We start from the raw sequence: 13,832 nt of genomic DNA on the forward strand, positions 1-13,832 counted from the left end.
CTTACAATCATTCAATACACTAAATATAGTTAAGTTATTGCTGATAGTTTCTTAGAAACAAACTTAACCATGAAAACTTAACATTGACTAATGAACCATGAAAATGAGGTCAAAGTCATATGATACCTGCCAGACAGACATATACACGTTAAAATCCGTCCATACAGCAAATATAGGCGATATATTGCCTATAGTTGACCAAAACTCAAAAACTTAACTTTGACCACTTAACCATGAAAATGAGGGCCCTCATGGGGTTTTTGATTATGTGATTACTTGGCCGTTTTTTTAATGATTATTTGATTATTAAGCCAAATATTTCATGATTATTTGATTACCTAGGACTGTATTTTTAGTTTATGATTATTTGATTACTAAAGATAAGCAAATATTTAATGATTATGTGATTATATTGGCAAAAAAATGGTGATTATGTGATTACTAGGACCCCCCCCATGAGGGGCCTCGAAAATGAATTCAAGTTCGGATGACATATACCAGTTAGTCATGTACACCTTACAATCATTCCATACTGAGACTACTATATGTGTTATAGTAGTCTCAGTTCCATATAGCAAATATAGTAGACCTACTGCTTATAGTATAAGTTACATGGTATGTTAGTGACCTAATTGTGCCTGTCCCAAGTCAGGAGCCTGTAATTCAGTGGTTGTCTTTTGTTTATGTGTTACATATTTGATTTTCGTTGATTTTTTTTACATAAATAAGGCCGTTAGTTTTCTCGTTTGAATTGTTTTACATTGTCTTATCAGGGCCTTTTATAGCCGACTATGCGGTATGGACTTTGCTCATTGTTGAAGGCCGTACAGTGAACTATAGTTGTTATGTCTGTGTCATTTTGGTCTTTTGTGGATAGTTGTCTCGTTGGCAATCATACCACATCTTCTCTTTTATAATACGATATATTTGGGGTCAGTAAATTCCATATGGGGTGAGAGCAAAGTAGGAAGTAGAACCCCATATGGTAGCTAACCCTATATTTTTTAAATCAACCTATATCAAATATACTTAGCACCACGTGTAGTCCTTTAACCAATCATATCTCTATAAATCTACAGCAGGTAAGATAATATCTGATATATTGACTTGACCAAGAAAACTTAACCTTGTTCATTAATCCATGAAATGAGGTCAAGGTTAAATGAAAACTGTGACGGGCATGAACCCTTGCAAGGTACGCACATACTAAATATAGTTATCAAATTATTTATAATAAGAAAGAAATTAACATTACAAAAAATCTTAGTTTTTTTTTTCAAGTAGTCGCTGAACCATGGAAATTAGGTCAAGGACAATGAACATATGACAGATGGAAACTTCGTAACATAAGGCATCTATAAACAAAGAATGAAGCATCCATGTCTTTGAGCTTTTACGATATAAAGCTTTTAAGAAGTTTGCTAACCCCGCTACTGTAGCTGCCACATCACTATTCCTATGTAGAGCTTTCAGCCTAAAAAAGTTACAGGCTCTTCAATAAAAGTACGTACCAATCATCAAATCAATATCTTCAAGCACAAAGAAAAAAGTGTGGAAAAATGATATGTAGACAGACAGATGGAAACAGACGGAGTTTAAACCTAAAGATTCACTGAGATGTGGCAAAATAACCTCCATGGAAATGAGATGTGCCCTAGTTCATACCAAATATGATTCACCTATATAAAGCAGGTTCTTCATTAAGTAAGCTAATCACAAAATTACATTGTTGATGCCACTGCTCCCGCTAACTCTGGAAACAGCATGCCTTTGTCTTGTTTCCCCCATCTAGTTGAACTTGTTCTTAGATTAAAAAATCTTGGGCATTTTTATGCAGGTATTGTTTGATGATAATGATGTAAAACTAACTATGCCACATGGAAATTTCAAACCTTTCAGCATGTTATGTCCGACATTCTACCAAATCAGATGCAGGCGATACTTAAAGGACAATAATTACTTCTAGCTTCTAGTTTGTATACGATAGACATAATGGGTGTATATATCTATGAAACAGGAAACTCTTACAAAAAACTTATAAATGTTTGTATCTATTTATTTTGAATGAGATAACTGTACAAACAATCGATTCATGGATTTCAACAATATCAATAACAATAAAATATCACCAACAAATCACATGTCGATGATAATAAAAATACGGAAACTATCTTAAAAATATTTCTGTTTAAAAAATACAACAATTTCTGTCTCGAGTAAAAAAATAAAATACTTTATCAATTAAATTCTGCTTTGTTACATCTTTTTAAGTTTCCTGTTTAGTGTAATTATTATGGACAGTTATCTTTTCAGTAAAAGAATGATTTTGTAACATTGAAAGTCATACCAAACAAAGTTAAATATATAGGCTAATATGAATTTTTGTTTCAATCTACTTTTAATAGTTAATGTAATATTTGGAAACAGGGATACAAGAAAATTACCACACGAATCCGTTGCCCAATCTATATAATAAAATTAGACAGATTCAGCAAAACATAGATCTTTCCTCGTTATGAAATGATATACATGATATGTACAAATGTAGATATATATAATTTGTAAAAAAATCTTGTTTGATATGTTTAACAACTATAAAATTGTAGAAAGGAAATTATATACATATAAAAAGGTCATAATTTAAAGGAATGTCATGAAAGTGTGAACATCTTTATATCAAACTAATGCAGACATGATTATTAAGTACGCCCTTGTTTCTAAAGTAAATTTCATTGATATTGTAAAAAAATCTTTTTGATGATTCAAACTAAAAAAAGAAGAAAAATATTGTTTCATTGCTTACAAAATTAAATATTTTTGTATGTCATAATATTTTCAATTAAGGTAAATCTGAATTATTAATCATTTGTAACTAAAGTTTGAGATTTAAAGTAAGCCTGCATTGAAAACAGTTCAACCAAGAGTAGACAAAAATTGAATAACATTTCAATGAAATGGTTCCTAAAAATAAATAACACAAATGAGGTATCTATTGTATGCAACATTTGAAATATTAGCAAAATCATTATTTTACTTTATAACTTCATTCTACTTTCAGAAAGTCAAATTTTTGTATTTAGTTTTATAACAATTTTATCTTTAATATTCATCTTTAAAAAACAAGCAGTCTAACAATAAAAAATTAAAATCATAAAATTTCTCAATTCATCCCTTTTAAAAATCACTTATAAAAAATGAAGGAGTTTTAAGTTAAAAAAATAATGTCATATAGAATCAAAGAAATGTAATTTTTCAAACTGAATCCATAAATTAACTTTAAAAACATTTTATAAATTTTGCATTTATATAGTAAAAAGATGTAAAACTATGTACATTTCAAAATTCAGCACTAAAATTATGTTGGAATTGATTAAAATACTGAAAAAAAGTCAAGGAGAAAACCATTTTACAATATATTTGTGATGGTTTTCTGTCATATTCACAAAATTCTTAACTAAAATGAGTAAAAGTTAAAATAGCTCTGCATTTCTTTGTTATACAAGTACCCTGAAACTAGGTGTGATAAATTCATTTTGAAATATACTTCAAAGAGAAACAATCTTTATGATTCTAATATTGCTAAAGTTTATAATTGTGAAGCAGGATTGTCATAAGCGTAAGCTGCTTTTCCAATGTCTGTTGACATTAAATGTGATTCAGGATTGTATAATTTTTCCTTGGTATTAGGTCCCCAGTCAGCTGCTGGTGTTGTTACTATTCTTAGTCTCTGTAAATATAAATAATATGTGGTTAAGTTGATGTTTGGTGCAATAATATGTGGTTAAGTTGACTTTTGGTGTAATAATATGTGGTTAAGTTGACATTTGGTGCAATGTTATCTACAGTGGTTATCAAACTAGAGGCTCTAAAGAGCCTGTGTCGCTCACCTTGATCTTTGTGCATATTAAACAAAGGACACATGACAAAATTGTGTTTTGGTGTTGATGATGTGTTAGTAGATCTTACTTCACTGGACATTCTTGCTGCTTACAGTTATCTCTATCTATAATTATTAATTTGACCCAGAAGTGACAGTTGAAAATAATTTGTAAAAATTTACATAATTTACAAAACTTACAAAAGTTGCTAAAAATTTACTATAAAGGGCAATAACTCCCTAAGGGGTCAACTGACCATTTTGGTCATGTTGACTTATTTTTAGGTCTTACTTTGCTGTACATTAGAGCTGTTGACAGTTTATCTCTATCTATAATAATATTCAAGATAATAACCAAAAGCTGCAAAATTTTCTTAAAATTACCAATTCAGGGGCAGCAACCCAACAAAAAGTTGTTCGATTGGTCTGAAAATTTCAGGGCAGTAGATCTTGAACTAATGAACAATTTTATCCACAGCAGATTTGCTCTGAATGCTTTGGTTTCAGAGATATGAACCAAAAGCTGCATTTTACCCTATGCACTATTTTTAGCCATGTCGAACATCTTGGTTCAAGGGCAGGGTCATCGGACACATTTTTCAAACTAGAAACGGGTTGTCTGATTTGTCTGAAAATTGGAGAGCAGATAGATCTTGACCTGATAAACAATTTTACCCCATGTCAGATTTGCTCTAAATGCTTTGGTTTCAGAGATATAAACCAAAATCTACATTTTACCCACATTTTTCATACTAGATGGCCACAATCTATTGTGGCCAAGTTTGATTTAATTTGGCCCAGTAGTTTCAGAGGAGAAGATTTTTGTAAAAGTTAACGACGACGACGGATGCAAAGTGATGAGAAAAGCTCACTTAGCCCTTCGGGCCACGTGATTTAACTAGAGGGTCCAAGGACCCTGTGTCGCTCACCTGATATTTTTATTTACAATTGTTGCATGATAAATGCAACTGTTGTACTGTTGTTTAGTTTCAGAGATATAATACTAAAGAGTGCATTTGAAACCTATGTTTTATTTCAGCCATGTGGGCAGGCAGGGTCATCATACACAGTGGTCCCTGGATATCCTAGTGGTGATTTAAACCAAGTTTGTTTAAATCCGACAGTTGTTCAGGGGAGAATTTTTGTAAAATTTATCTAACAAGAAATGCAAAGTAATGAGAAAGTTGTGAAGTAGTTTTGTTGTTGCGCAACCCCCCCACCTTTGCCAAAAAACCCAAAAAGGTAATAAAAAATTATCATATATGGGCAATCTATCCTATAAATGATTTCTGCAAAATTCAGTTGATTGCATTGTGCAACGGTTGTATAGCCAGCTGAGGTCGTTAAAAACTCTCTTTCTTTTGTTGTTGCAGATAGATCTTGACCTGATAAACAATTTTACCACATGTCAGATTTGCTCTAAATGCTTTGGTTTTTGAGTGATAAGCCAAAACTGCATTTTACCCCTATGTTCTATTTTTAGCCATGGCGGCCATCTTGGTTGGTTGGCCGGGTCACCGGACACAATTTTTAAACTAGATACCCTAATAATGATTTTGGCCATGTTTGGTTAAATCTGGTCCAGTAGTTTCAGAGGAGAAGATTTTTGTAAAAGATAACTAAGATCTACGAAAAATGGTTAAAAATTGACTATAAAGGGCAATAACTCCTAAAGGGGTCAACAGACCATTTTGGTCATGTTGACTTATTTGTAGATCATACTTTGCTGAACATTTTTGCTGTTTACAGTTTATCTATATCTATAATAATATTCAAGATAATAACCAAAAACAGCAAAATTTTCTCAAAATTACCAATTCAGGGGCAGCAACCTATAAACGGGTTGTTCGATTCATCTGAAAATTTCAGGGCAGATAGATCTTGAGCTGATAAACAATTTTACCACATGTCAGATTTGCTCTAAATGCTTTGGTTTTTGAGTTATAAGCCAAAAACTGCATTTTACCCCATTGTTCTATTTTTAGCCATTGCGGCCATCTTGGTTGGTTGGCCTGGTCACCGGACACAATTTTTAAACTAGATACCCTAATAATGATTTTGGCCATGTTTGGTTAAATTTGGCCCAGCAGTTTCAGAGGAGAAGATTTTTGTAAAAGTTAACGACGACGGACGACGCCGGACGCCGGACGCCAAGTGATGAGAAAAGCTCACTTGGCCCTTCGGGTCAGGTGAGCTAAAAAGTAGATTACTGTGAACCAATTATTATTCATGGACTCATTTATGATGATTGAGAACTAATTTTCATTGGTTTTGTATGGACAGTAAAACCAAAAATTCTTTGAAAACAATATTGCATTTCACGGTGAGCAACTCTCACAAAGAAGACTTTTTGATCTGTTTCTGTCCGGTTTTAAAGTACAACTTAGTCACCTGATAAATTCAATTGCAATCTTACACATGTATCCAATATTTTGTTGAATCATTTTTTATTTTTAAATCCAACATTGTGCTATTTTTAAAGCAACATTGCCAAAAAACAAATAATTAAATAAAATTGAATATTTCAGTGTATACTCACTTCAGTGACTTTCCCAGGAGTGATGATGAATTTATAAACAAAGTACAAAGGTATAGGACATAACACTATAGCAGTAACACACCATCCAATAATCTGGGCGAAATCTGGGAAAAATACTCCATCTTTTACTTTAGGTGGTACATACTCGATTAGACGGTATGCAAACAGACCCTGTAATGTAAAGTCAACATGATACATAAGCAATGGTTAAAATATTACTTTAATTTAGGTACATAGTCAATCTCATAGTATACAAACAGACCATGTAGCTTTTCCCAACAACATGAATTGTCAAAAATCTGTAAAATTTATTCAATATGAGCAGTGACAACAAGTATTAATGAATGAAATATAGAATAGTCTTAAAATATTATTTTACACTATATAAGACCTCCTCTTTTCTTTTATTCCTAGATGCATGGTGTTTAATTTATTTATAGTTTACTAAATGTTTTTGTTTATTTTGCTTGAACCTTTCTTTTTTTCCAGAGAAGTGGGATTTTGTACTGAACATGGCATGTTGTGGAATTTTGTGCTGTTTTTTATCACAATATAGCTATATAGGCCCTTAGACAATTGAGCATTTTGATCTCTGCTGTGTTCAATTTTAGCAGTACCTATAGCTATGCACAATACAATTAAATAGGAAGTATAAAAATGTTAAGAAGAGTATATTTGACAAGATATCAAATACTCATAAAAACATTTTTGAATAGTTTTACATTGTTATTTCAGGGCCTTTTATAGCTGACTATGCAGTATGGGCTTTTCTCATTGTTGAAGGCAGTACAGTGACTTATAGTTGTTAATTTCTGTGTCATTTCGGTCTCTTGTGGTGAGTTGTCTCATTGGCAATCATACATCTTTTTTTATATTTCCTGATTTACAGATTATTTTAAAAATATCTAAAAGTTTTATACATAGAGTAAAGATGATTAAACCTGAAATTCTGTATATTCATAAATTTTGAATGCATTTATTATTGTGATTTTTTTGAAATTAATTAATGCAATTAAGGCTTATCTGCATAAATATATATGCATCAGATGTCATAATGTGTGTAACTATTGCAATCACACCCAGTCCTCGCAATAATTTCTGAACAGTATATCACTTACCCCAATAAGAAGTGGTGAAGCTAACACCCAACAAAACAACCAATATGTTGTTGGTGCAGGGGTTTTACCCAACATAAATTCAATATCTTTTATAAATCTTGTCACTCCTGTGAAAAAAAGTAAACAAAACCATTTTTATTGGTATGAATAATTAATTTAAAGTATCTGATGAAAATGTTGGTTGTTAAGAATAAAGGGCAGATAACTCAAACTGAAATTTTTAAAACAAATAATAATATGAAACGGAAGAATTTTTGAGACTGAACAGAATAGCTTTGTACACATCAAGTGTGTTGTAGTGTAACAGCATGGCATTCTCTAAATTGTGCCATGGACTGAACATTCCTACTTCGACTAGACAATCATGTCTGAATGGTTTTACACTGCTCATTTATAGCTTGCTGTTCAGTGTGAGCCAAGACTGTGCTGTAGGCTGTACTTTGGCCTATAATGGTTTATAAATTGTGACATGGATGTAGAGTTGTCTCATTGGCACTCTTACCAAATCTTATCTCTTGATCTTCATTTTAGCTGCTTGATTTATGATAAATCTTGAAAATTGTTAAAAAAAAAAAAAAAACCCATCTTAAATTCATTTGGCCATGAATATTTTTGTTGATTTAAAGTTTATGGTTCATTCATATGTTCATAAAGAAACATGATGTTCATCTTCATTTAAAACCCTTTTAATTTCCTTGTTCAAAAAAAATAAGACAGACTTACCATAAACCCAAAGTACGGATACACATTCACATGTGGCTACACACAATACAGAGAAATCAGCACCATAACTGTCCATTAATCCTACTATGTAATCTCCTGTCTGTAAAATAAATATAACACCATGTAAAAATAACACTGAGTATAATGTTTGCATGCAACTGGTAATTCATTAGAAATGACAGTTTCTTTGAGAGATAATCTCATCAATTTCTACACTAAACAATATCTTCTGCAAAAATAATTCAAAATATTTTAACAACTATATAAAAAAATTTCTAAGGTCGGATTGTTGTCTCTTTGAAACATTCCCCATTTCAATTCTCAATTTTATATGGACTTTATATTTTTTCAAATTCTTTATGTTATTTTATCTTGTGCTATGTACTTTCAGCCTTTAAAGTGTTCTTATTAAACTAAAATACTGAAAAAATTGTCACTTTGGTGTCCTCTATCTTTTCAAAGGAGTAGGTTCAGTAAGACCCCTTTATGGCCCCAAAACATAGCAGTTTTGCAAAATTGTTAAAATGTCAACTTTAACCTATTTATAAGAAAGTAAATTACATCCGTTACATACATATGGGCTGGGTTTTTTTACAATACAATGCACATATATCAGATACTGGCATCATTAAGTCATGCAAAATTACTGATAATTTTAGCATTTGAGTTAATTTTTAGACGGTTTCCGTCTTAAATGGATGTGGCTGCATTTGTTTTCATTCTTGATATTTTAATGTAAGTTGTATTTGATGATAATACATAACATATAAAAAGGTTGAGGATGAACAGGGATGACAAAAACCATCAGAAAAGTGACATATGGCATATTTGATATATTTATAACATTTAAGCTTGAATATGAGTGTCTTTAATGACTAAATCAGTTCAAATCTTTCACATAAAATGGATTGAATCTACTAAGCAGACACTTAGGTGTTTGAAAAGTGTCCAAAATCTTTCATCAGATGAACCTGAAATTTGGGGCCAAAATCAGCCCTTATCGACTCCTTGTATCAGGTAATATTTTGTACTCTTCTAGCCTTAGCCTTGGTAAAAAACATCTTATATTGTCCTTCAAAACATCTTATATTGTCCTTCAAAACATCTTATATTGTCCTTCAAAACATCTTACATTGTCCTTCAAAACCATATCATTGATTACAACTGATTTAAAATTTCTTTACATTGATTTATTCACATTTGTTTATAAAAAAGAACCTTCTTTCTATAGTGTTAATAAAAAATAGTTCCAGAGTTATTTCCCCTCTATTGCAACTATTGTTTTTTTGGGTTTTTTTTTTTTTTTTTAGAATTTTCAATGATACATTTCATATCATTTAAATGGAAAACAGACATTTCGTTTAAGGGCAGAAAATCAAACAATTACTGTTCAAGAAATAAATACACATGTAACTTTTATAGCTACTGGTGTAACACAAGGCAAAACCAAAAAGAAACACACAACCAAAACAATACACATGTACAAATGTATGTGACTTTTATACTTATCATTGCGACACATGGCAAAGCCAAGAAGAAACACACAATTAAACAATACACATGTGACTTTTATACTTACTGGTGTAACACATGGTAAAGCCATAAAGAAACATATCACTCCCAAACCAATACACATGTGACTTTTATATTTTCTGAGTTTTGGGAACTCGTCCTGTATACATGTCAAAACTGTTTCCAATAAAGCAAACTGCAAAAAAATATATTAGATATCATATATGTATTTGAATACAAATAACAAAACTTGAAAAGCATTAACTTTATTCGTTTCATAGTAATCTATGAATAGATTTTTACAATCCTATCTTATGAACTGGACTCATTGGTATTCATGTGGGTACCAGTTCTTAACAAAATACAAGTTTCTCATTGGTTTGCATAGAAATAGTCCACAACAATATGATACTTTTTGTAATAATTATTCCTTAAAATTTAAAAAAAAATGATTCCGCAGTATTATAATCATTGCCCACATTTCAAAATAATGTAATTGATAATATTCAACTTTTTTTTATTTTATTAAGAGTATAAGACAAAATCATCATCACAAATATAATAGTTATTTCCAGTCAAAAATAAGAAAAAAGTCTGGGTCCTATGCAAAATTTAACAGCAATGAACTGCTGAAGTATATGAGCTGCGTCGGATTTTAGAAAACGACCTTATGCAAATAAGTATCTGCCATTATCAATGCATCTGTTAACTTATTGAGGGTTAAAAAATATCTTGATGCAACCTCTGTAGGTTGCACTTTGTAAATACAGCTGTTTCTCAAACCACGCCTCTTTTGGGGAGATTTAGAATATTCATAGAAAATTAATTTTGTTTACATACTGGTTCCCAGTAATGCTCTCTGTGTTCCATCTCATAGAGACATAACTTGGGAATGTTACCAGTAAATATACATGTGCATAGTGTTTACATTGAAATCTGTGGTAACCCTTCATTCGAGGTAGGGGTAGTTAAGAAAATTAGTGTTAGTTTAAACTCTGAAAAGTTCAGGGCATATAAACGTTAAAAATATGCCACACAGCCAGATATTTTGACCTTTGAAAAAAATTGTAGTGCATATCAACTTTCAATTCTAGGATAAGATTTTTTTCAAATTTTCATAGTAAAAGTGGTATAGTTTTAGCCGTAAAAGGAGTTCCTATGGGAAATAGCATTGTCAATATTTACAGAAATGCAACCTGTAACTGTTTGGTTGATATAAGAACCTACTAAACAGACCAACATTCCTCTTTGATATCTTATTTGAATGTTCCAAAACCAACAAAGACTTATATGTGCACTTACATAAGGTTGATTTCTATCTGAAGCAGCTCATATATTACCATTAACAAAAAGGTTAAAAAGAGAGATAATTCTATACAAAACTATCTTACCTCACTGTCCTACGCAGCTCATATATTACCATTAACAAAAAGTTTCTGGTTAAAAAGGGAGATAATTCTATACAAAACTATCTTACCTCACTGTCAAGTCCAAGTGTAAACAACATGAAGAAAAACAAAACAGACCATAATTGAGGTAGTGGTAGGTTAGACAATGCCTCAGGGTAGGCTACAAAGGCTAATCCATAACCTGTAACAGAAAAATTAAATTTTTTTTTTTTATTTGGAACTAGAAGAATTTTGATTGTTTCAACAGATTTTAAACTGAGGATCATTTTTTCAATTGTTGTGATAGTCTCAATGGTACCAAATTCAAAAGATTTCATCATCTGATTATAATCTAAATAAAATATGAATTTAAATTTTAAAATAGCTATTCAAATAAAGACTCTCATATCTAAATCTATTTAAATAGCTCGACAATGTATTTAAAAGTTACATGCTCTCTCCTTAAAGAGATTAAAAAAGAAGAAAAACATCTTTTCTTACCTCCCCTAGCAACTTCTGAGACTTCAAGTCCTGTTTTCTTAGCTAATGCTCCAAATGTTGTAAAAATGACAAAACCAGCAATTATACTGGTAACCAGATCCATTACAGCGATTAACAAGGCATCACTATAAATATAAACCCATATAAATATGACATCCCTATTTGAACAAAACAGGATATATAGACTGTGCTACGGTACAGATATAGCTAAAAATAAAAGAAGAATGTGTCCCAGGATACATATGCCCTGCTCAAGCTTTGCAATTTCCAAGTTAAAAGGGGCATTACTCTAGAACAGTATACAACTTGCTGCCTAAATTATCTCAGTCTGCATGTTAAAGTTTTTAGCACTGTGTATGAGTTTCATAAAATTTGGAAAAGGCAATCAAATGATTGCTGCAACTAAAATGGGATGGACAGAAGTTAGTAATATGTCATAATTTTAAAAAAAATAACTGACATGGTCATCTCATTTCCGTCAGTCATATTTGATTAAATAAATAAAGATGCTGTAATGATTTCTGAAAATGAAAATAAATCTTACCCATATACATTGTTACTAAATTTGTTGTAACTTCCGAACATTATAATTCCACCAAAGGATACACTGAGAGAGAAAAACATCTGTCCTGCTGCAGCAACCCATACCTATAATAAATAAACCATAAATGTCTTAACACATCATTATGAATAAAAAAAAGAATTTTCAAATTGCAGTAAAAATTTTCCATTTATAATCTTTTCAGGGCCCTAAAACATTTTGTGGTACAAGACAGACATGGGTAGAGGAACTTTTAACAATATATCTCATAGTAAATCAGAGCTCCAGATAAGCTGCCTATTTGCGTGATCACACAATAAAAATAATCGAAAACCCAATGCAATTACCCATTGCAGAGCTCTAAAACCCAATTCATGCAAAGAAAAACCCAATAATTTGTCAAAACCATGAGTTCTTCACGCTTTTAGTCGCTATCGTGTGGGTTATTTACCCTTATCTATTACATAGTCGTCGCGTAGATCTATTTTTATTAAATTAAAAATCAGAAATGCCCTTTCTTTCTAAAAATAGATTGTTGAAATGTTCCGTTGCTAAAAAGTACATGTGGTAAGGAAAACATTTTGATCTTCTCTGTCTTTATCCAATTAGCGTAAGCCATGTCGTCATAATTCTTTCCGTACTTCTCGGGATTAAACATAACAATTAGCAATGAATTAAAACGAAAGTAAATTTCTGGTAAAAACATTGAATAGAAGCATGTTTTAGTTTCCTTTTGAGAGGATTATGATGATAACACGACTCAGCTAGTGTTGTCAGGAAGCTTCCCTTGAACACACGGGGTCGTGCAATGGCACGTCCAGGCTTGTTTGCGTGACTTAACAATAACAGGGTTAGAACTCGTCAAAACTAAATCAGTTGAACATAAAAGGCCAAATCACTTATATGAAGTTCTAATAAGACTTGTCCCTTATAAGATTTATGTAAATAAAATTAGACAAAAACATTGTTTATTTTTAGTTCAAGAGTATATATAGTATATATGTCATTTTAGTAGTTGAGTAAACACAAACATTCAATATTGTGTAAATGAAAAAAAACCAATACATTAAGAAGTTTGGTTGTGAAAACCCCCATTTGATATTTGCTTGAGGGGTGACTTGGAATAAATAATGCAATTGTAAAACTATTTCACTCAATTAAATAAAAAATGGAGGGGTAAAAACCCCAATTTGTGAATTCTTATCTGGAGCTCTGGTAAATAGTCTGCAGTCAGGAATATCAACCCTCATAAGGTATCATTAAAAATCACAAGCTGAAATGCAACTTGTCTCCAGCATAGAAGTGAATTTTAATATAAAAGTATTAACTAATTAATCTTAAGGTGGTACCAAACACCTTGATTTAAAAATTTCATTGGATATATATATAGCAGTTATAGACACACTAATTCTGATCATTGAGAACCTAATATTTCCTTAACATACATAAAAGTATTAATACAACATTATTAAAACATTTAGCGATTTTTACAGAGTTATCTCCCTGTAGTGTTAGGTACCAACTGAAAAGAGTTACAAATCAATATAGGACTTCTCAAATTTTAGGTACCCATGGTATAAAAAAAAGGCTATAATTTATTGACAATTACAGGGAATTGAATTTAAAACAAAAT

At 31.2% G+C, this 13,832-nt stretch overlaps 1 protein-coding gene across 1 annotated transcript in view; it reads right to left on the minus strand.

Annotated features, from left to right (window-relative positions):
• Positions 1 to 3,410: 3,410 nt before the first annotated feature.
• The window catches only part of LOC143057496 (sodium- and chloride-dependent neutral and basic amino acid transporter B(0+)-like), a 29,548-nt gene continuing 19,126 nt past the window's right edge, over positions 3,411 to 13,832 (minus strand). Inside the window, exons 8-15 of the mRNA XM_076230804.1 lie at positions 12,203 to 12,306; positions 11,659 to 11,783; positions 11,247 to 11,359; positions 9,837 to 9,965; positions 8,258 to 8,357; positions 7,535 to 7,641; positions 6,417 to 6,587; positions 3,411 to 3,727 (exon numbers count right to left, since the gene is read on the minus strand). Coding sequence (XP_076086919.1) covers positions 3,587 to 3,727; positions 6,417 to 6,587; positions 7,535 to 7,641; positions 8,258 to 8,357; positions 9,837 to 9,965; positions 11,247 to 11,359; positions 11,659 to 11,783; positions 12,203 to 12,306 — 990 coding nt within the window. The 3' untranslated portion in view covers positions 3,411 to 3,586. The remainder of the gene's footprint in view (positions 3,728 to 6,416; positions 6,588 to 7,534; positions 7,642 to 8,257; positions 8,358 to 9,836; positions 9,966 to 11,246; positions 11,360 to 11,658; positions 11,784 to 12,202; positions 12,307 to 13,832) is intronic.

Source organism: Mytilus galloprovincialis, chromosome 13 (assembly GCF_965363235.1).
Source record: "Mytilus galloprovincialis chromosome 13, xbMytGall1.hap1.1, whole genome shotgun sequence".
In the NCBI taxonomy this organism is placed as follows: domain Eukaryota; kingdom Metazoa; phylum Mollusca; class Bivalvia; order Mytilida; family Mytilidae; genus Mytilus; species Mytilus galloprovincialis.